At 40.6% G+C, this 25,119-nt stretch overlaps 1 protein-coding gene across 3 annotated transcripts; it reads right to left on the bottom strand.

Moving 5' to 3' along the window:
• Positions 1 to 7,892: 7,892 nt before the first annotated feature.
• clta (clathrin, light chain A) lies at positions 7,893 to 21,252 on the bottom strand. Of its 3 annotated transcripts, XM_061922796.2 has the most exons (7): positions 20,967 to 21,252; positions 19,032 to 19,060; positions 16,460 to 16,577; positions 13,846 to 13,957; positions 13,054 to 13,107; positions 10,482 to 10,517; positions 7,893 to 8,795 (listed from the first exon to the last, which is right to left on the bottom strand). In XM_061922796.2, exons 1-7 carry the CDS (start codon positions 21,142 to 21,144, stop codon positions 8,624 to 8,626), a joined length of 699 nt encoding a protein of 232 aa, XP_061778780.2. In that variant the 5' UTR covers positions 21,145 to 21,252; the 3' UTR covers positions 7,893 to 8,623. The 3 variants fall into 3 exon arrangements, with proteins under 3 accessions (XP_061778780.2, XP_061778781.2, XP_061778782.2); XM_061922797.2 differs by lacking the exon at positions 10,482 to 10,517; XM_061922798.2 differs by lacking the exons at positions 10,482 to 10,517; positions 13,054 to 13,107 and having other exon boundaries at positions 20,967 to 21,250.
• Positions 21,253 to 25,119: the final 3,867 nt, after the last annotated feature.

Genomic DNA, 25,119 nt, shown 5'->3' with positions numbered 1-25,119 from the left:
CACAGATAGACAGACAACATTCACACTCACATTCACACACTAGGGAATATATGTTTGTATATGCATTGTTCAATAAATTAAAATATATATATATATATATATATACATATAAAAAAAAGCCAGGACTGTATACATTTTGCATGCATTTTTGTTTCATAAAAACAGTAAATATCATAGTTATTTTTGTATTCTTTTTCTATTTATTAAAAGTATTCGGATGTTCTTGAAATAAATCATTATTATGTGAAGGCTTAAATTAGTTCACATTAATTTATTTATACATTTTTTTGCATTTCTTTCTGGTTTTGTCCATCCATCCATCCATCCATCTTCTTCCGCTTATCCGAGGTCGGATCGCGGGGGCAGCAGCCTAAGCAGGGAAGCCCAGACTTCCCTCTCCCCAGCCACTTCGTCCAGCTCTTCCTGTGGGACCCCGAGGCGTTCCCAGGCCAGCCGGGAGACATAGTCTTCCCAACGTGTCCTTGGTCTTCCTCGCGGCCTCCTACCGGTCGGACGTGCCCTAAACACCTCCCTAGGGAGGCGTTCGGGTGGCATCCTGACCAGATGCCCGAACCACCTCATCTGGCTCCTCTCGATGTGGAGGAGCAGCGACTTTACTTTGAGCTCCTCCCGGATGGCAGAGCTTCTCACCCTATCTCTAAGGGAGAGCCCTGCCACCCGGCGGAGGAAACTCATTTCGGCCGCTTGTACCCGTGATCTTGTCCTTTCGGTCATAACCCAAAGCTCATGACCATAGGTGAGGATGGGAACGTAGATCGACCGGTAAATTGAGAGCTTTGCCTTCCGGCTCAGCTCCTTCTTCACCACAACGGACCGATGCAGCGTCCGCATTATTGAAGACGCCGCACCGATCCGCCTGTCGATCTCACGATTCACTCTTCCCTCACTCGTGAACAAGACTCCGAGGTACTTGAACTCCTCCACTTGGGGCAAGATCTCCTCCCCAACCCGGAGATGGCACTCCACCCTTTTCCGGGTGAGAACCATGGACTCGGACTTGGAGGTGCTGATTCTCATCCCAGTCGCTTCACACTCAGCTGCGAACCGATCCAGTGAGAGCTGAAGATCCTGGCCAGATGAAGCCATCAGGACCACATCATCTGCAAAAAGCAGAGACCTAATCCTGCAGCCACCAAACCAGATCCCCTCAACGCCTTGACTGCGCCTAGAAATTCTGTCCATAAAGGTTATGAACAGAATCGGTGACAAAGGGCAGCCTTGGCGGAGTCCAACCCTCACTGGAAACGTGTCCGACTTAGTACCGGCAATGCGGACCAAGCTCTGACACTGATCATACAGGGAGCGGACTGCCACAATCAGACAGTCCGATACCCCATACTCTCTGAGCACTCCCCACAGGACTTCCCGAGGGACACGGTCGAATGCCTTCTCCAAGTCCACAAAACACATGTAGACTGGTTGGGCAAACTCCCATGCACCCTCAAGGACCCTGCCGAGAGTATAGAGCTGGTCCACAGTTCCACGACCAGGACGAAAACCACACTGTTCCTCCTGAATCCGAGGTTCGACTATCCGGCGTAGCCTCCTCTCCAGTACACCTGAATAGACCTTACCGGGAAGGCTGAGGAGTGTGATCCCACGATAGTTAGAACACTGGTCTGGTTTTGTTTTTAATTATATACATGTATGCTCATGTATTCCCTTTATTAATTTAAAAGTATTTAATTTCATGAATTTATTTAGTTTTCAAACACGTTTTTTGTCTTTCCTTCCTGGTGTCTAATTCTCACAGACTGAAACAGAGTATATTGTTTTAATTTAGTACAAACATAAGCCTGGGAGAACTGTTCTTTTGTCTTCATGTAAGGTGTGTGCTTTCCATTGATTGATTCATTGATTGATTGAAGCTTTTATTAGTAGATTGTACAGTACATATTCCATACAATTGCCCACTAAATGGTAACACCCGAATAAGTTGTTCAACTTGTTTAAGTCGGGGTCCACGTAAATCAATCCATGCACGTCATTGTTAAGATTTCCTCCATATAAGCTTTAGAACCTTTTACACATTATAAAAAGAAAAGAAAAACATACATTTCTATGACAACCTTATCTTGCCTGGTATAAAGCCGTGTAACATGGATGGATGAATACTTTTACTAAAGATTAAATTGTCAACTTTATTGTCATTGTGTCAGCCAATGGAATGCAGTGATGCTGAAATGTTACAAAATGTGAGAACTGCTGAGACATTGTGACTGAGTGGTAAGCTCTAAGAACAAATATTAGTCACTATAACCAAGTCATCTATGAAATAACAATGTCATGTAATCATCCCTTTAATCGTCTTCCTATCGGTGAGTAAGACCGTTTGCTTAAATAAGGAGTGGGCCATGTTATTTTAGACAGGTTCCAGTCGAGCAGGTCTTGGTCATGGGCACTCCTCAAAGTCAAGTGGAAAAACACACACATTCAAATGTCCGACCTGTACCACCGTTCAACATAGAGCCTGTCTTTTGGACATGTCTTAATGACTGAAGAAGAAAGATGTCTAAAGTTTAAAAATATTTGCTCGACTTTTTCAGATGTTTGTGTAGTTAATGTGATACAATCAGTAATAACTCTGTTAACATTGCACAAGATGTAAAATATCTATTCTGGTGACTGGCATGACCACATCATTTGTTTGCCATTAGTCAGTCCATTTATTTACACACGCAATGTCTATTCACATACACACGTCAATGTTGACAACTTGTTGAATTAGGTCCTGACGTTGAGCAACTCAAACGACAAGCTTTTTGACAACGTTTAATCAATGTTGGGTTCTGACGTTGATTTGACCGTTGAATTTTGGCCATTTTCCAACCAATATTTTCCAACACAAACACAACGTTGAAACAACATGCTTTTTGCTGATGCTGATGACATCTATTAAACAAGACCAGAAGCAAGGAATTAAAGGCCTACTGAAACCCACTACTACCGACCACGCAGTCTGATAGTTTATATATCAATGATGAAATCTTAACATTGCAACACATGCCAATACGGTCGGGTTAGCTTACTCAAGTGCAATTTTAAATTTCGAGCGAAATATCCTGCTGAAAAGGCCTCGGTATGATGACGTCTGCGCGTGACGTCACGGATTGTAGAGGACATTTTGGGACAGCATGGTGGCCAGCTATTAAGTCGTCTGTTTTCATCGCAAAATTCCACAGTATTCTGGACGTCTGTTTTGGTGAATCTTTTGCAATTTGTTCAATGAACAATGGAGACAGCAAAGAAGAAAGCTGTAGGTGGGAAGCAGTGTATTGCGGCAGGTGTTGTGCAGGATAACGCACCCGCGCTGTAGAATGCACCCCCTGATTGTTGTGTCGGATAACACAGCCGGTGTTTCATTGTTTACATTCTCGAAAGATGACAGTCAAGCTTTACCATTGGCCTGTGGAGAACTGGGACAACAGAGACTCTTACCAGGAGGACTTTGAGTTGGATACGCAGACACGGTACCGTGAGTACGCATGCAGCTGCGGCTTCCAAACATTTGATCGCTTGCCCGTACGTGCGTGCAGCTATGTGCATGTCACGTACGTAACTTTGGGGAAATATATGTGCTGTATGAACTTTGGGGAGGTGAACGATACTTTGGGCTGTGGGATTGAGTGTGTTGTGCAGGTGTTTGAGTTGTATTGGCAGGTTATATGGATGGGAGGGGGGAGGTGTTTGTTATGCGGGATTCATTTGTGGCATATTAAATATAAACCTGGTTGTGTTGTGGCTAATAGAGTATATATATGTCTTGTGTTTATTTACTGTTTTAGTAATTCCCAGCTGAATATCAGGTCCCACCCGCCTCTCACAGCATCTTCCCTATCTGAATCGCTCCCACTGCCCTCTAGTCCTTCACTCTCACTTTCCTCATCCACGAATCTTTTATCCTCGCTCAAATTATTGGGGAAATCGTCGCTTTCTCGGTCCGAATCGCTCTCGCTGCTGGTGGCCATGATTGTAAACAATGTGTGGATGTGAGGAGCTCCACAACCTGTGACGTCACGCGCATATCGTCTGCTACTTCCGGTACAGGCAAGGCTTTTTTATCAGCGACCAAAAGTTGCGAACTTTATCGTCGATGTTCTCTACTAAATCCTTTCAGCAAAAATATGGCAATATCGCGAAATTATCAAGTATGACACATAGAATGGAACTGCTATCCCCGTTTGAATAAGAACATCGCATTTCAGTAGGCGTTTAAACAGAGACAGAATAAAATTTGGCTCAATTGAGGAGAAACGTCTGGGCTGTACTCTTGAACAGTCTCCACCACGCTCTGACGAAAGATTGTACGCCTCCTCTTTTATTTGGACTTTCCCTGATTACATGGCAACAGCTGTTTCTAAAGGGTCGGGGGTCGTAAACAGCCGCCGCCTTTGATGACAAAACAGTTCAAAGAAAAGGTCTTAAAACAGTTCAAAGAAAAGGTGCCTGGAGCTTGCGTCAGGTTCTTCTTCCACTCTGCTTTGTAGATCTCGGGTCAAGACAATATCTTTCTGTGGATGACAATACATCAAAGAAATTGACGCCTTCATGTGGCTCCCCATCCTACACAGTGGAGTTTTACAAGCCTTTTCCTTGGTAGGATCAAAGACAGCTTTTGTCCTCTCGCAGGGCGAGCTGAACTCAATGTAACACAAAGTTTTGTGATAACTTAGATACAATTATTCTGACAGCTTCCATTCCTTCTTTTACATAAATACACAATGTAAACAAACATATGTCTACTCGCATAAACACATCATTTACCTTTTACATACACAGATAATATAAAAAATGTGTCCGCTCAGCCACATACACGTACTGCTCAGTGGCCTTGTGGTTAGAGTGTCCGCCCTGAGATCGGTAGGTTGTGAGTTCAAACCCCGGCCGAGTCATACCAAAGACTGTAAAAATGGGACCCATCACCTCCCTGCTTGGCACTCAGCGTCAAGGGTTGGAATTGGGGGTTAAATCACCAAAATGATTCCCGGGCGTGGCCACCGCTGCTGCTCACTGCTCCCCTCACCACCCAGGGGGTGAGGGTGATGGGTCAAATGCAGAGAATAATCTCAACTATCAACACCTGTCTGTTCATTCTCATACACTCAACATCAACATCTGTCTTTCATTCACACTCACAGACCAACTTTACTCGGTCCTTTCACATATACACACACCTGCACATTCCGTCAATTCATTCACATACAATTCTCATACACTCAACATCAACTAATGTCTGCCCTTTTGCATGCACACACCAAAAATTGCCGAACCATTCGCATTCACACATCAACATTGTCTGTCCATTCACATATTCACATTACTGTGTCTGAGATTCTGTCAGAATGTCAGGTTCAAACACTGATGACATCTATTAAACAGATAAGAAGCAAGGAATCATGCAGAGACAGAGTTAAATTTTGCTCAATGAGGAGAGACGTTATTGGGCTGTACTCTAGTTAGATCCAAATTTCGCTCTAAAATCCTGCCCACGTGCTTCCTCTATTTATTTGGGAGGTCCCTGGTTACATCACTGATGCTGTCGCTGAGGAAAGGGGGTAATTATAACAGCCCTAGTGCTGACACCCGTGATATCGCCCTGTCTCTGCTTTGTCTGCGTCACGGTACTCGATGTTCGGCCTTGGCAGTCAGCAGGCCGAGTCTGGACACAACACTGATACGAGACGACTGGCAATCTTCTGGATTGCCAGCTGTCCCTTTGCACAGATAGAAAAATACAACTTCAGCACAATTGATAATAACTATAACAACAGCCCTTAAGCATAAGAGTTGTGTGATAATATATACATAATTATTCTAACACAGAAATACCGACTGAACCCTCGCTTTTGAAGTCTTCTTACAACAGCCCCACTTTGGAGCTGCACTCCCATCCACAGAGGATGGTGTATTGTATGGAGGATTTACTATAGAGGTAACCTTATACAGTATGTGTCTTCTTGGGTTACTTCTCCCTAAGGTAAAAGTGGAAGTTTAGTTAAGTGTAGAAAGGCAGTCGCATTTATGGGGGAACTCCGGAGGACATAACATTGTTTAAAGCAGGGGTTCTTAATAGAGATGTCCGATAATTTCGGCCTGCCAATATTATCGGCCGATAAATGCGTTAAAATGTAATATCGGAAATTATCGTGTCGGTTTTTTATTATCAGTATCGGGTTTTTAAAATTTTTTTTTTTTTTAATTAAATCAACATAAAAAACACAAGATACACTTACAGTTAGTGCACCAACCCAAAAAACCTCCCTCCCCCATTTACACTAATTCACACAAAAGGGTTGTTTCTTTCTGTTATTAATATTCTGGTTCCTACATTATATATCAATATATATCAATACAGTCTGCAAGCGATACAGTCCGTAAGCACACATGATTGTGCGTGCTGCTGGTCCACTAATAGTACTAACCTTTAACAGTTAATTTTACTAATTTTCATTTATTACTAGTTTCTATGTAACTGTTTTTATATTGTTTTACTTTCTTTTTTATTCAAGAAAATGTTTTTAATTTATTCATCTTATTAATTTTTTTTAAAAGTACCTTATCTTCACCATACCTGGTTGTCCAAATTAGGCATAATAATGTGTTAATTCCACGACTGTATATATCGGTTGATATCGGTATCGGTAATTAAAGAGTTGGACAATATCGGAATATCGGATATTGGCAAAAAGCCATTATCGGACATCCCTAGTTCTTAACCATTTTGACCTCGGGGCCCAAGAGTTCACTCAAATATTAACACAAAATTAGTAATTTTACTTTCGATTTTGTTCGTATTCAATAATTATATCTAACCTTCTTACAGTTTACAACCTTGTCAAAAGATATGAAACCATCACAAAGATTATTATTAAGGCTTAAGTCAGGCTGATTAGAAATATAAGTATTAAACAAATATACTGCATAAGCAGAGACTCATAACTACTGAAACATAATTGAAAACGATTTAGTGGTAAAATGTAATCTACGTAATAATGTTTCTTAACCGTCAATAAAATTAAAGAACAAATGAAAATACACCTTCGCCACTTAAGTCAATGTTTGCGCTTAAAAACTTCTCTATGGCTTTAGCTTCGGACTTCGGTTTGTTTGCTATTGTGAAAGTGAACAAATGTGTTAGCAATTGCTATAAATTGGAAAAGGGGTAGGACTAAATACGCTTTGCTTCCTCCAACTGATGTTCGAACATGTAAAGAGAAATGAAAATATGTATATTATATGATATATCATAATGTAGCTGTATATGTGTTTGAAATAAATTAAACCATAACCAACTGAGCATCGCTACCTAAGGCCCAAACAGACCACAGATGAGAAATATAATTGTTGGCCCTACAGGGGGCACTATCCACCCGACAATGGTTATTGTAATAGCATGGTTAAGAAACACTGGTTTAAAGCATGATTCTTGTGGCCAAACTAGGCAGTGAAGGTTACCAAGGCAGTAGCTCTACATTTCTGTAGCTCCCAAAACTAATCATGATCAAATAGCATGTTTTTTTTTGTTCAAATTTGTACAGCAATTCACTTTTCTAAAGTTTGCCAAAATCAGTATCATTACTGGTTAGGTTATTTGGGATGAGAAGCAACACTTCGGCTATGTGTTCTTTCTTTCTGATGAAAAAGAACACATATTGCCAGGAACGAGTTGCTGAACTTCTTAGTTCTTCAGTGTTGTACACAGATTGCAGTTTAAAATAAATATCACGTGATTTACTGCCTGGAGGAGATGTACATACTGTCCAAGACTCGTTTGGTTTATTTGTTCTCCTCAATGGGAGGAAAGCTCAGCAGTCACCTGACGAAAGATGGAAAGTCTTAAGACACAAATGCGAGGTAGAACAAAACAAAAGTTGTCATTCACCGTTTACTGATATTGAAGTCAATGGACATGGACATGCATGGTCGAACAACAGCTGACTAATATCTAGTTCTCTTTAAAACCACAATTGTCTGACTAACATATGCTTTATATTCTGTATATATAGTGCTTTCTGTATATGTACATAGGTGCACAAAGATAGTACATAAACACTGCCAACACACATATAAACATTAAATTGTAATGTACTGGACTGTTCATTTCATGACTGGAGACAGGAGGAGCTTTTCATAAGGAAATGCATAGATTGAAATCAACTGGACAACATATGCCACAAGTAGGGACAACACAGTTCAAAAAACACTTGCTGGATTTAGTTTGAAAAATTTGGTCCTTAAAGCAAAACATTTTTTGGAAGGATGAATAACTACTAGGTGCGGACGACAAAAACATTTGTCTGAAACCATAAACCAAACAAAGAAGAGCAGATTTAAAGTTGACAAGCTGAAAGTTTGAGGATCAACCAAACCACACTGCAGTGTAGCGATGGACCCATAGAATGATTGGCCTGAAGACAAGAACTTCCTACAAGCCTGTCAGGAGTGGAACGCTAGGATGAGGGTGTGATAACGGTCTATGTCCTTCCATTAGAGAAAGCTAGGTCTGTGTGTGGTAAACACGCATGTAAAAAAGGGGTGTATGCCACCTTTTCATCTGGTTGTGTTTGCATTGGTGGTGATATTCGATGACGTGAAGCCGAGTCTAGCGGACCAGCGGGGACTGCTTCAGGGAAATGAGGACGGAGCGCATGCGGGACACATCTTTGGCCTGCTTGCTGGACTTGGGGTTGAAGTCGCAAAGGCGAGCCACACGCTCCCATTCTGTGCCGGGGTTGTTCTCGTCCATGTCTGAAATCATGGCCTCCTCGGCCGCCCTGCACCGGACGGAGGGGAGAAGAGAGGGTATGGAAGTCGATCAGTAGCGGAAGAAGTGACATATGTACTTATAAGAACAATGTAAAAGACGGCTCTCAGATAGTCCTCTGCTGATCACCAACAAACTCAAAGACTGTAAGAATTATTTGCCAGATTGATTAAATGCAAATTAGCAAAAGGAGAGAAGGTAGCTATAAGAGTTCTGCTATTATGTAAAAAAAAATGTATGGGAATACAATTATTTTTGAAGTATGTCCACCTTCAAACATTGTCCCCCTTTAGACATTACATTTTGAAGATCTTAATATGAAGTAAAAAAAAAAAGACTATGTAAACAAGCAAACTCGTGGCTAAGAGGTTTGGACGGTGCAACAGCTGCGTACATTTGATATGCAGCATGCACTTAGATCGGTGTCCAAATAAAAAGATGTATCTCCAAATGTCAGTTTTTACTTTTCATCCGGAACATGAAGCCACTCTTATTTGGGGGTGTTAACACTCAAGTATGAGCAACAAATAGTATGTGTAGTGGTCAAGAACAAAATCTTAGGTTTGCTTAACACAATATGTGTAAACTCCTTTATGTTGCTACTGGTCATATTGCAACATTAAAGATCAAACTTTTCACATGACTCAGCACAGTAATGCTGATCACATGATGCAACAAAGTAGATCACATGTCACCATTGACCTTCCATTGTCTTCTAGTTTTCTACCAAAGTTCAGTGAGGCATATCAGCACATAGCCTATCATGCACTGTCTGGAATGAAACTTTTTTTATTTTTTATTATAATCTTTCATCAAGGGTTAGTGTCATCGGTTCAAGAGAGGTTACCTGAGAGCGGGAAACACAGACATCAGCATTCTCTTTACATAATGGAAAAAATACAACTTAAGTACCCCGATTCTCTTTCGTAATGCTACAGTGCTGTACTAATTTATAGCTCAGCAAATAAGAAGGGCGTGTAGCAAAATCTGATGAAACAAGAATTCTAAAAAAGTGGTGGGAATACCTTGCCATTGAAAACTCAGTTCATAGCTGCTCACTTGTCTGTGACGTTTTTACATTTTCTATAGGTTGCAAAAGCCAGTTATAGAAATGAAAAGCTCATCACTGTAGTTGTCCTTGATTAAAACAAAACACCAGAGTCAAGTGTTTTGTTATTCTGCTTTTAACCAAGTCCAAAGTGGAAGCACTACTGGGCCTTTGCCATGCATGGTGCAAGAGAGCAGGCCTTTTCGGAAGGCGATTTTCTTTGATTTTGTGTGTTTTAATTGTGAAACTGATCAATTCATGTCTAATTGAAGAAAGTAAAACAAAAAAAAATGTGGGGAATTTAAAAACTACTATTACTATGCAAAACATTAGCTAATCAAATACAAAACGTTACCTTGACCTATCCCCCAATACCTTCCTTATTACAAAATCTATTCATTGGCATTGCTTGTTGTTGTATTTAACAACCCGTAAATCAAACCACCAAGGTACCAACTACAACCTATTACACAAAGCAAACATGGGGATGAAGAGCAAATGAAACTTCTCCATTATACACAAACAAGGCACAACACAAAAGGGAGTGTTACACTAAATACATTAACCTAGCTAACACACAAAGCTGCATCTAACCCCATCGCATAAGCAAACAAATGAATATTTGGGTGTTTTGTTTGGTTACTTAACTGGTCTAGGCGGTAGCAAGGATGGTTAATGTGTGTGCTTTAAGGTGCATAGGAAAAGAAAAGAGGGAGAAACAGTTTCACAGGTCAGAATTCAGAAGAGAAAAAGCAAAGGGTGGGGGCAAAATGAAATAACAAAAAATGAAGCTTAATGCAGATGTTAAAAAGCCAGCATGCAAAAGCAATACATTATCAGTCATTTTTTCAGCCTTTCTTAAGTGCTCAAAAGCACGATCAACAAGCAGCCTTTGGTTTGCTCACTGGAAAGCTTGTGTTTTGGTTGCATTGGCCACGAGTCTCCAATATGGAAGGGAGCTGATCATGTGACTTTTAATGCCCAAATCAATAGTTTTGTTTTAGTACTTGTCCAAATAAAGAGGAGAGTTGCATTTGAATTTACATTTATCCAATACAAAAGTGCACACTGCTTGACATTGCCCTGTGCACAATCAATTATTGTAGACTAACATTCATCCTCTGAATTGGAACTATACCAATTGGGTGCCACACACTCCCTTAGATTTTCATAATTGCACTACTTAGACCTAAACCAGTTTTATATTGCTCAGGCCTGACTGGTTAAAGAGAACCCTTGTTGTTCATACAAGTTTACAATATGTTAGAAAAAAATGATAATTAGTGTTTTAATGTCAAATTTGTTGGCAATTATCACGCTAGGTAAACTTGTCTTAACAATATGGTTCCCTTCATAAAAAAGGTGAAAGGAGTGTGCGCCACAGTTCTGTCTTAAAGACGCTTGAGTTATTAGAGAGGGAAAGCAAAGGCTGCACAATTTAGGCACTTTCTGGCTTGTTCTTCTGTAGGACTAACAAAGTGTAGTTTGAAACAGTTGTGTGTCTCTAAATGGAAAACATTACATGTATACATTCCATCAACAAGTGCAAGAAATATTAAAAAGCCTAATATTTTCAAGGCAAGAATTGAAATGTACAATTTTTTCTGGACTGTACCGCTTAGGCCATGTCAACACGAACACGGATAATCTCAAAAACGCATATCCGGGGTTAAAATGATCCCCATCCATGTCGCTGTCTACACACAAAGCAGCTGTCTTGCACATTTAGTCCAATCAGAAAGCTGGAAAAGCATTCTTACTAGTTAGCATTACAACTCTATTATGCTAATTTTCTTATACCAGACATAAAATGACATGCATATTATCTTTAAAACTTGCCTGCACTTACAGAGCCCTGGGAACATAATGAATCTTTTTTTAGTGTTTAAAGTGCACATACGCACCTGTGCTGCTGAAACCCAACACTTGTGAAATAACATGTTTAATCAGCAACACGGTGATATATTACATGTGGAGTGAAGTGTACATTATTTCTAAAAATCAGCACGCACTAACAAGAGGCTAAGAAAACCTCAACGTTTAAGTGCCAAAGTGCACGGACGTTAATGTGCCGCTGCAAAACTCTTGTGGAATTATAACGAATATAGTCATGATACATGTGCAATGAAGTGTATATCGTCTTTAACATCAGTATACACTAACAAAAAGGAAGCTAAAATCAAAGTGTTTTTTTTTTTAGTTGCTTGGATGTGTTATACGCGCGTGCTCTGTCACGCCTGCCTCCATCTACACAAATAGAACCAACACACACAAGTTAACTTCATGATCTGTTCTTAAATAAGGATTAAAACAAGATAATGTTGCACCTTTCTTATGACACAAAAGAACAATTCTTGCTTGTCAAAGTTTCCCAATCAGCTGGAGGTCTGACCGCAAACGTATCCAAAACAGCTGACTACAAGTCCTATTATAGTGTGTCTAAAGCCAGCAAAGCAGTGTTGTTGAGCTTTGGGAAATGACAGCGCACAACTGTGACGTCATCAGGAGTACAAGTCTCCGTTTGAGCAGTGTACACACATACACTGAGCAGAATGTTTTCGAACTCTTTACCTTCGCCATCGTTTGCAATAGTCTGTTTGCGCGTGTGGACAAGAAGCCTTAACGCAGAGATAAGTATGCATTTATTAGGGATTTGTATCCGTATGGACATGGCCTTGACTAAATATCTAAATATTGCGATGACTAGAACTTGAGTTCTAACCATGTTTTACAACTCATGCATACAATAAGATCTCAATTTTTGGCGTCACCAAATTTGAAAACATGACTGCTTAGAGCCTCCTACACCTGGATGTTTCGTAAAGTTGTTTGAAGGCACTTATTTCCAAAAATAAAAAACAAATGAGAGTTCCATGGGGGTTACATGTAGGATTTTTTGTTGTTGCTTAAAATTAGATGATTAAAAAAATATACATGCAAGTACATGAGACTCAACCGAGGGGTAAAGGTATATGGCAGTGGGAATGTGTGTGCTGGGACATGCAGCAGCATACTCTAATGTGTGACATGTTTGGGGGAATGCACACAAATGACAATGTAAATGGGAAACAATAGCAATGATCGTGGGCTTATGATGGATGACATGAAAACTACTATGTATGAACTAATGAGGCGAGATAAATTGTGGGTGATGAATGGAAAAAGAAACATTGGGCCAAAACCAAAATGAGGACAGAGGATGTTAGTTGGAGCAACATACACATAACCAATGAGCTCAGAGAAGGGCTGCTTGTAGAAGTCTTCATCCAGCACCCTGGACACACATCCGCCCACACGAGAGTGCAGCAAGAGGGCAGAGAACAGAGAGAGCAGTAAAACGGAGAAGAAGATGGAACACAAGTATAATAGTTACAAGACAATCAAGATCAGGCATTGATTAAATTGGCAAAGCAAGGGTCTTTGAAATTAGGCGTCATTGTTTTATGTAGAGTTAATGAGACGTGTGTTAGTATTTTCACATGAGTAGTGGTCTATGATTGCTAGTAGCCCAGTACAAAATAAAATATTTTCAGTCTGAGACAATGAAGACCTTGGATTGTGGAGTGTCATCATTTGAAAATTGCAATAATGTGACAGGTTGTGAAAGGAAAATAATTATATTCTATCTTATTTTAAAAATATTCAGTGACACTTTTTTTTTTTTTTTTCAATTAATAAGAATTAGGTTTTAATTTAGGGTGTTAATGTGTGGTTGCAACACCCTTTTCCCAAAATAGGAACTTTGCAAGGCGGATAAGGATACAATCTGTTTTAGTGTCAATTAGTTCAATGCCTAAACAAACAGCTTTAAAAATCGAACCAGAACGTCTGGTGCCACACTTTGTATAAACAACTATTTTTTTTAGAAATAAACAGAGAAAAACACCAGTTTCAATTTCAACTTTGCCTAAAACCGTGAAGTCCTCAACTTGGGTTTTGTTATTGCACAGAACTTGCATTTGTTTTTACCAAAAATATGTCCTCTGTGTGATGCCATCCTTGAAGATAGTACCTGTTATTGGTTTTGGTTTTCTCCAGCTGCTCATTCTGCCTGGAATGCCACTCTTCCAGCTCCACCTTGGCCTTTGTTTTCCACTCAGACTCCTGTTTGCGAGAGTTATCATCTGGCCAGGGAGGTGAGCAAGGAGAAGAATAAAGAGAGTTAGATTTTATGAGAGATAGAATGTTTTTTTCTACAATGTATCTTGTTTAGTGTCAAGAGTCACAGTCTATGCCAAAGGATTGACAAAAACGTAGCCTACATCCCGAAATGGTTGCCAGTCAACCACAAGACTTATAAAGAGAGACAATCATTCACATTTAAATTAAGCTGTGTGTAACACTATCAGTGAGCTAGTAACAGTGACCGAGAACGTTTGCGCTGCCATGTTTTAGTGCTTACCGTATTTTTCGGACTACAAGTCGCAGTTTTTTTTCATAGTGCGACTTATACTCAGGAGCGACTTATGTGTGAAATTATTAACACATTACCGTTAAATATCAAATAATATTATTTGGCTCATTCACGTAAGAGACTAGACGTATAAGATTTCATGGGATTTAGCGATTAGGAGTGACAGATTGTTTGGTAAACGTATAGCATGTTCTATATGTTATAGTTATTTGAATGACTCTTACCATAATATGTTACGTTAACATACCAGGCACGTTCTCAGTTGGTTATTTATGCCTCATATAACGTACACTTATTCAGCCTGTTGTTCACTATTCTTTATTTCTTTTAAATTGCCTTTCAAATGTCTATTCTTGGTGTTGGGTTTTATCAAATACATTTTCCCCAAAAATGCGACTTATATATGTTTTTTTCTTTCTTTATTATGCATTTTCAGCCGGTGCGCCTTATACTCCGGAGCGACTTATAGTCCGAAAAATACGGTAACTCTTTTTTATAGGTACAAATTAGGAGTGCAACCATTAATCAATATGTGTTGATTTATATTCAACTTCATCTATCGGTTTAAAACTGGATCGATCGATTTTATCGCTAATAGAAAAAGGAAAACATTTGATTTAAAAACGGTATACTTTATATGAAGTGTGGCATTTTTAATTAGGACGTTCAACATTAAGTCCGCCATGGCATATAGCGACAGTGGTCGAGAGAGGTCATAATATCAAACGCCACAAGACAATATCATTAATTACATCACAAACACTTTCAGCTATAGTACGATTGCAAAACTTTAAAGGGAAAATGCACTTTTTAAAACATTTTTTTGCCTATCGTTCACAATCATTATGAAAGGCAAGATCCATCCATCTATTCAATAAGACAAAAGTTGTTTTTTTTGCATTCTAACATGTAAAAATTGGCTCGTTCTTGGTGGCTAGCAATGCAGCTAATGGGAGCAATCATTGCTGTCATTAGGATGCCAACAGCTAGAATCTTGTTATATTCCCGCTTTAGATGAAAAATTACTCATAATCATCGCGAATAAAGGGGGGTGGATCCACGCGTCTTTTCGTGTCGTTCTCGCCATTTATAGGTTTGAATTGGCTTTCAGATTATACCAACATGTAGGATTACATCCTTTTCCATCTAACATCCAGATGAGAAACATGATTTATGCTCTACAATAAACTTTCACAGGCAAAGGAAGCATCTTACCATTCGGTGATGTAAACATACACACACGCTAGCGATCACGGCGCCGCTATAAAAATTATGCGTTAGCGCTTATAATAATATCACAAAAACTTGGTTAATATTCAAGTCACGAAATGTAAATGGAGTATCGTTGGCGCATTTTGGATGTTTTTTTATTGGGTTTTATGGGCGGAATAGAGGACCTCCCATTAGCTCAGCTGTAAGCAGACTTTTGTTTATTTTTTTGGTTGGAATGCATAATAAAAACAAAACAAAAAAAACATCCGTCTTGTCTTTCATAATGATTGTGAACAATAGGCAAAATTACAAAATAAGTGCAGTTCCCCTTTAAAGCCAAAAAGGATGCGACTGACACATCGGACGTGACAGCTTGAGGAACACAAGAACATGAAGCGAACAACTGGAAGCCAAGGAAAAGTATTTTCATTGGAAACAAATAGAAGAGATTGATCAAGGAAGCTATGAAAATTATGATGCGAGGGGCCAATACCAACAACAGGGATGAGGGGGCATACATGCTTCCGCACACTTGGGACACTGTCCTTCATCGGCGACGCCAGGGCGGAGAACAGATACTGTATGGCCGAGTCGGGGAACTTTATTTAGCAGGTAAATCTACAGTCAAATTGTTGGTTACTGTAGTTTTGTTGAAAATTACTTGATTATTGAAAATGTGAGCAGAAAAGGTTCCCCCTTGTCAATTCAACCTAAAGTGTTGGTTGCACTTTATTCAAATAAGATGTGAAAGCATTGGCCATTAAATTGTTTGCTATTGGTTGATTTTTTTCTTGCTAAAAAGTTACTGAAATCGGTTTCATCTCAATGAATTGTTTTGTCCTAAAAAAAAATGTGATCGTCCCTAAATAGTATCGGCAACCACAAATTCTGAATCGAATCAAAGTTAAAACAAATTGTTACACCCGTAGTAAAAATTAGAATGCAATAATGTCTAGGATAGACTTTGCAGCACTTAACATAGTCCCTCTTATGAGCTTACCAAGCAATTCCAGTCTTTCGCTTTGCTCCTCCCTCCATTTGCGAAGGCTTTCTGGTTCCGCCTGCAGACGGTCGGCATTGGAAATTGCAGCATAGGCATCAGATGGACCGTTGCTTTCCTAAGATACATGATATACACGAATGAAACAAGCGATCCTCCCTTGAATAGTGTCTAATTCATGACCAGGACAAGCTAAATACCGGTTGTGTCCTGAATTATTCATGTTACTTTAATCTTGCCAACTGCCACCTCACAGCTGCAGTCTGCTCTTGTAGGCAGTTTCTTTTTTCCGACAATATAAAATTAGCAATGTGTAGTTTCTGCTGGTGGAGAGGCTCTTTCCAAATAATAAATCATTGCCATTCTATGTGCTTCTCTTAAAAACACTCAGAAGGAAGTCCTGACAGGGCAAACAGCAGCAAAATGTTGCAATGACAGCACAGGAAAGGGAAATTGGGAAGGTTCTAACATCCAGATATTTAAAGCAAAGGTTACAAGTGAAAGCACAATGATTTGGTCATAAAATAAAACTGTAGCACTCACCAAATGAGACAGTACATGCACAGTTCAGTTTTCATAAAGGGTAAATTGTTAACACAAAATTCAGCAAAGACAATTCGCTTTAATTTTTAAAATCATTAGCGGGATGCCCACAAGAAAGTTGGCTGACTTTCGAAGATGCGGAAAAACAAGGGATTTTTTTATTTTATGATTTTGTTAAACACTCTTCTTAAAAGGGGTCATATTATGATTTTTGTTCTACATTTTGTGGTCTACATAACATGTAATGGTTATTCCTTTGTCAAAATTGTGTATAAATTATGTTTTACAGACAGTTTTCAAGCTGCTTTCTGAACGTCTTTTCAGAATGTGTCGCTTTGTGAGCGGGTTTTATTCACGTGCATCCACTTCAACAGAGTCTTCTCCCTGTCAACCATGTTGTAGTTTTTAGCACTTCCATTGCGAGTCTACTGACAGATATAAATTGGAACTATACACTACTTTGTATTTGAAATGGCAACAGCGGAGGATGCATGCGCATGTACGAGCAAGTCTTCGCCACAGCAAGAGGATAGAGAAAAAGAAGGAGCTTATTGACTACAGCCCTGACTACAATTGCCCGCAAGGCACTCTGGGTACATTTATACCATGTGTGGATAATCCAGTGACGTCACAGGTTGTGCAAATTTTAAACGGCTCGTTTGGCAGAAGTCGAAAGGAAGGCAAGATTAATTTATTATTTGTCTCAGCAATGCCTCAACAGTTTGATTTCAAATTTCTTGGGACTTATACAGATCCCAAATAAGCAACAGCAGCTACCAATGGGTGAATGGGTTATATTTGTATAGCGATTTTCTACCTTCAAGGTACTCAAAGCGCTTTGACACTATTTCCACATTCACCCATTCACAAAATGATGGCGGGAGCTGCCATGCAAGGCCCTAACCATGACCCATCAGGAGCAAGGGTGGAGTGTCTTTCTCAAGGACACAACAGACGGGACTAGGTTGGTAGAAGCTGGGGATCGAACCAGGAACCCTCGGGTTGCTGGCTAGGCCACTCTCCCAACCGCGCCACGTAAGAAAATTTAGTTTGGCATAATAGGGCCCCTTTAACACACAAAGTGGGCTGGTTCAGGGTGGAGGACAGAGTAAAACAACTTGCACTGAGCCTAGTCTATAAAATTTGCTACACCTCCCGGATACCGAAGTACATGTCAAACTACTTCCAGAACGTAAATGACCATAACCAGAACACCAGGGGGAGTTCCACAAACCACGTCAAACCCAGATTCCGATCTAACAAAGGTCTTAACTCATTCTCCTTCTATGCCACATCAATATGGAATGCACTCCCAACAGGTGTAAAAGAAAGTGCATCTCTATACTCCTTCAAAACCGCACTAAAAGAACACCTCCAGGGAGCTACAACCCTCGCCTAACCCCCTCCCCCCACCACATCCCACCTCCCCGAATTGTAAATAAATCAAATGTAAATAATCAAATGTATATACTCGTTCTTATGCTTTCTAATCTCTCTATGTTCACCGCTCGCTGTACATATCCTACCAAGTGAGATCTACACGGTTACAATGTCCATTTCTCAGATAATATAATTGTTGATGACTGAAGTATGCTGATAGCAACCCAACCTAACCACCCCACCCCCCGGATTGTAAATAATTCAATGTATATGCTCTGATGATTAACTTGTGTGATGACTGTATTATGCTGATAGTATATATTTGTACCATGAATTGATTAACGTGGACCCCGACTTAAACAAGTTGCAAGACATATTCGGGTGTTACCATTTAGTGGTCAATTGTACGGAATATGTACTGCGCAATCTACTAATAAAAGTTTCAATCAATCAATCAATCAATCAAAAATCAACATTAGGTACGTCCATCGGTTGCTTTATAATATTAGTAAAATATAACAGCCAAGATTACAAAGCATTTGGACTTTGCCTCTGTTGGCCACCGTAGCTGCAAATAAAACAAAACTTAAAAAGGAAAAACTACGTTTGGTTATTTAACAAATACATTTTTGAAAATAATATTAGTTACCCCATGAAACTCTCCATTGACAGCACCATCTGGAAAGACAAGGGAAAATGGGGTTAGAACTCAAGCAGCAATAGTATGCATAGAAACAAACAATGTTTATATTAAACTCTTTAAAGCAGACCTGGGCAAATTAAGGCCCGGGAGCTTTTCAATCTGGCCCGCCGTACATTCCCAAAAAATGTTTTTTAGATCTTTAAAATGGAAACTGTAGCTGCCATTATGATGTGCGGTCATGTTTTCTAATGACCGTAAGTCTTCAACTATACAAAGTATTTCCATGGTTGGAATCTGCTCTTATGGATGATATATTAGTTACTATGGTAATCTTCGTCACAGCAGCTCAGACGAGGCACCAAGCAGTGTAGGCGGGAAGTGTTTCCACAGACACGGAGAGAGATTTTCACAACAAAGTTCTAATGCTTAGTGATGTATAGAATAGAATAGAATAGAATATAAAGTACTTTATGATCCCTGGGGGAAATTCAGCAAATATTAGATGTATCAGATTGTAGGTGGGTTTATTTTCAGGCATGTGATTTGACCACAATGAAAAAGAATGAAAACATTTCCGGGGGTCTGGGGGACGAAGGCCCCCAGCCAGGTGTCCTGGTGGGGAGACATGGGGGGCGATGCCCCCCGAAGCTCCTGGTTTTTCACCAAAAATTAACAGAGACAGCACCATTTGAAGAAAATATTTTAGTGTTTAAAGACATGAAAACATCATTAATAGAACATACCTTGCTTCAAGTTGTTTCATATGTTTTTGGCGTTTCGCATGTACTTCCAAAGCCTTGAAACCTCGTGATCCATAGTCAATATTATCATGACACCACATGCACGAAACCTTTCCGGGACGATCGATTTTCCGAATAAAATCACCGAACAAAGTCGTAACTTCCTTCTTCCCAACAGTATCAGTGATTTCCCTTTCCATCCAGTCCCATCGAAACTTATTTTTGACATGTTTATCAATTTCTTTTACTCGTAAAGCGTCCTTTCTCTCGAGAACCGACATCGTTTACATATGGAAAATGGCTGAATTTTGACGTTATTAACGTCATCATTCATAACAGATGTCCTGATTGGTCGATATGTTCCTTGTGACCAATCAAATACGGCGTAATATAAACTACGTCTCGAATCTTGATTTAGGGTCGGAAAAAAAACCGGAAAAACGGGAGATAATTTTTTTTTTCTTCCCGAGATTAAAAAAGACGGAATTCCGACTTTAGACGGAAAAATCACATGCCTGTTATTTTGTACCCTTCGCGTTCATATTTCACGGTTTGTTGCGTTTCACTTGATTGTAAAATATGTCGATCGAAAGGGGGTGTGACGTTCATGTTATGTCAATATTCAGTGTTTTATTGTTCATAGAAAAATGTACAAATCCCATTACGTTTTTTAAGGCGGTCTGTCATAACGTTTTTAAGCATTCAATCAGACATTATTGTGAGGTTTTGTATTAGTGTTCCTAAAAATAGATATACCGGCCCCCAGACACATTTTTTTTCTCTAAATGTGGCCCCCCGAGTCTAAATAATTGCCCAGGCCTACTTTAAAATAAAGCACCAAGAGATGAGGCCAAAGGTCACCAAGCGCCATCAATGTCTTGATAACTTTAGGGGGCAAATAGGCTTAAATTATTCCAAACACTTAAATCATGACTATTACAAAATGCGATACATGTCAAGGATAAGGATAGCATATTTTATTGTAAATTATGTATTTTTCATGTCAAGTGATGTTAGTGTCAGGTTAGGTTAGCTAAACCTTCTCGGCTAGCTTGCTAGCCGCGCTAGCTCGGTTTCGAACTTGACAAAAGGGAATAATTTTAATTTCGCTTCTTGCTAAAACATCACGACAACATTCCTCGACATTCATCAAGCAATGGCGAGCAAAAACTGAGCGGGGTTGGCGGAGGTATTTACCCACCGTTGGAATCTGCCAGCGACGAAGGCACCTCGCCACTGTCCAGGATGCTGAAGCCTTCGTCGTTTTCAATCCCTGCGATTTCGCTCTCCTGCTGGGCCAAAAACGCCGCGGCGGGGTCCTCGTCCGAGCAGACGCCGTTCCCAGCAGCCGGAGAGTTGAGCATGTCAAAATCATCCATATTGCTTTTTAATTATTTATCGGCAAATATGAATTATCCAGCAGGTGTGGATGTGGACCAAGCGCGATTAGCTGAAAGGGAAGGACACACGACAGGGAAAAAAAAAAAAAAGCTGTCAATTTAGAGAAGCGGAAATGGAAGGGTAGCCAATGAAAAGCCAGGACTGCTGACTGACTGGATAACGAACCAACCAAAATACCGATATCACAGCAGTTGGCCAATCACAACAAAACGCCCGCCTTCAAGCCAGTCTCGTGACCCTCTACGTGCTGTCACAACTTCAATGAAAGAAAAATATGCATTAATGTTACATCTTCACTGAAATGACATTATTGACTATTTTCACTCATTCCAATGCACAAACATCACCTTATATTATGTTTTGTTTTACTCTCTGCCTGCTGAATGCAGAAAAAAAACAGCTCTGAAAATGTCAAGATTGGTGTTTTATAATGGCACTGATACCCTCACTCATTTGTCTAAAAGATGTATTTTCCCAATGTTCAAGAATATTTCCGTAAAGCCTCCTGGCAACCGCTGTGGTCTCTAGGCCAACAATAATGGCATGGTGGTTAATTATTTAACTGAACCTGACAGTGCCAAATTGTTCAGATGCAAGTCACCTGACTCAAAGTACAAAGCGTGGTAACGGTTCTCTATATCAGTGGTCCCCAACCACCGGTCCTTAATGCATTTGCTACCGGGCCTTACAGAAACATTAATTAATTTATAAACTATCAATCAATCAATCAATCAATCAATCAGTGGCGTGCAATGAGGTTCATGACTGGTGAGGCACTGACTTCATCACAGTCAGATTTACAAACATATGAACCCTAACGAGTATCGTATTCACCATTTGATTGGCAGCAGTTAACGGATTATGTTTAAAAGCTCATACCAGCATTCTTCCCTGCTTAGCACTCAGCATCAAGGGTTGGAATTGGGGGTTAAATCACCAACAATTATTCCCGGGCGCGGCGCCGCTGCTGCCCACTGCTCCCCTAACATCCCAGGGGGTGATCAAGGGGATGGGTCAAATGCAGAGGACAAATTTAACCACACCTAGTGTGTGTGTGACAATCATTGGTACTTAACTTTAACTTTACACATACAAACTGTAGCACACAAAAAAGCACATTTAATTTTAAAAAACGTTATTATGGTCTTACCTTAACTTATAAGTGCGGGAACAGTGGTGTTCGTGTTGGAGGAGTTGTGAATGAATGAAATATGAAATCAGTGCTGCAGTCTGCAGGTGTACCTAATGTTGTGTCCCTGCAGTCGTTCACGGCTCCTCCGGCGCGAGCAATGTTGTTTTTGCACTTTTTGGCTTCTTGTTAAGTGACTTTTTTTGGGTGGATTCGGTCTTGCACGTGGAGGGTTTGGGTGTGGGCTTTGGTTGGTGTGGCGCTCCCGTCGGGGGGTGCAGTCTGCGGCGGAGGCGGGATTACGCGAGCCTCACACAGTGCGTCTTCGCAGCAGTTTTTTGATTGCTCAGCACAAGAAATACGTTACACACATACAGTTGTTGACAAAATACACTGTACATTATATACCTCAGCTAACTAAACTATGGAAATGTATAATATAATTCATATAGCAATACGGTCTCACTGCACAGCAGGCCAGCAGTTAGCCGAGTCCGCAATCCATGTTGAGGCATAACTGAGTAACGTGCCTCAACTGGCTGCTGATCACCGCACCGTCTCTTCTCAGTATTTGAACGGCAAATGTGAAAATTCAGCGATTTTGAATAAAATAATCTAAAACTGGTGAAGTTAAATGGAAAATAACGTTATAGTATAATCACTGGATACATTTAACAATTTAATTTTTTTTTTTTCTTTTTACTTTTTTTTTCTTTCCATGATGGCAGGTGAGGCCCCGCCTCTAGTGACCGCACGTCACTGCAATCAATGTTTATTTATATAGCCCTAAATCACAAAAGTCTCAAAGGGCTGTACAAGCCACAACGACATCCTCGGTACAGAGCCCTCATAAGGGACGTCGATGTGAATGACTATGAGAAACCGCATATGTGGGTAACTCCCCCTCTCTAGGGGAGACCGAAAGCAATGGATGTCGAGTGACATAATATTGTGAAAGAACAGTCCTTAGTGGATCTAACATAGTAGTGAGAGTCCAGTCCATAGTGGGGCCAGCAGGAGACCATCCCGAGCGGAGACGGGTCAGCAGCGCATAGATGTCCCCAACCGATGCACAGGCGAGCGGTCCACCCCGGTCCCAACTCTGGACATCCAGCACTTCATCCATGGTCACCGAAACCGGAATAACCCGGCGAGGAGGCAGAGGAGAAAAGAAAAGAAACAGCAGATCAACTGGTCTAAAAAGGGGGGTCTATTTAAAGGCTAGAGTATACAAATGAGTTTTAAGATGGGACTTAAATGCTTCTACTGAGGTAGCATCTCTAACTGTTACCGGGAGGGCATTCCATAGTACTGGAGCCCGAATGGAAAACGCTCTGTAGCCCGCAGACTTTTTATGGGCTCTGGGAATCACTAATAAGCCGGAGTTCTTTGAACGCAGATTTCTTGCCGGGACATACAATACAATACAAACTACCGCATTTTCTCCAACTAAACTTAACTAAACACACCAATAAGCTTGTTAATAGATGTATATTGCAACTTCTTTGTTAAAAGTACATGGGACAATGCACATTAATGGACATCCATCCATCCATCTTCTTCCGCTTATCCGAGGTCGGGTCGCAGGGGCAGCAGCCTAAGCAGGGAAGCCCAGACTTTCCTCTCCCCAGCCACTTCGTCCAGCTCTTCCCGGGGGATCCCGAGGCGTTCCCAGGCCAGCCGGGAGACATAGTCTTCCCAACGTGTCCTGGGTCTTCCCCGTGGCCTCCCACCGGTTAGACGTACCCTAAACACCTCCCGAGGGAAGCGTTCGGGTGGCATCCTGACCAGATGCCCGAACCACCTCATCTGGCTTCTCTCGATGTGGAGGAGCAGCGGCTTTACTTTAAGCTCCCCCCGGATAGCAGAGCTTCTCACCCTATTTTTAAGGGAGAGCCCCGCCACCCGGCAAAGGAAACTCATTTCGGCTGCTTGTACCCGTGATCTTGTCCTTTTGGTCATAACCCAAAGCTCATGACCATAGGTGAGGATGGGATCATAGATCGACCGGTAAATTGAGAGCTTTGCCTTCCGGCTCAGCTCGTTCTTCACCACAACGGGTCGATACAGCGTCCGCATTACTGAAGACGCCGCACCGATCCGCCTGTCAATCTCATGATCCACTCTTCCCTCACTCATGAACAAGAGTCCGAGGTACTTGAACTCCTCCACTTGGGGCAGGGTCTCCTTCGCAACCCGGAGATGGCACTCCACCCTTTTTCCGGGCGATGGACATATAAAATGGTAATGTGCCGGATTGTAGCCAAAGGCTAATTTTTATTTTGTTTTGGCTCCTTTTGATCTGCCACATGTAGAAAGCTGGTCCGTGAAAATAATGCATACACTAAACCGGTCCCTGGTAGAAAAAAGGTTGGAGAACCCTGCTCTATATGAATATCTAACACAGGGGTGTCAAACTCATTTTAACTCAGGGGCCACATGGAGGAAAATCTATTGCCAAGTGGACCGGTATGGTAAAATCATGGCACGATAACTTAAAAATAAAGACAACTCCAGGTTGTTTTCTTTGTTTTACTTTGGCCAACAATAGAACAAGGACATTACGAAAACGTACAAATCACAAATAATCCTCTGGACAAAACACTTCAAGTTTGTTGACAATTCTGAGGAAATTGGTGCAGCTTCTAAAACACAATGATCTTAGACTTAGTCTCAGTGTATCTACAAAGCCAGGATTAAACTCTTCTAGGTATCAAATACCTCCTTTGTCATGTCCACGTATCAATCCAGTGCTAATTCATAGAACAAGCACATTATGAAAACGTAAAAATCACAAATAATCCTCTGGACAAAACATTTCAAG

Source organism: Nerophis lumbriciformis, linkage group LG27 (assembly GCF_033978685.3).
Source record: "Nerophis lumbriciformis linkage group LG27, RoL_Nlum_v2.1, whole genome shotgun sequence".
NCBI lineage: Eukaryota > Metazoa > Chordata > Actinopteri > Syngnathiformes > Syngnathidae > Nerophis > Nerophis lumbriciformis.
This window is presented reverse-complemented; position numbering and strand designations above follow the sequence as displayed.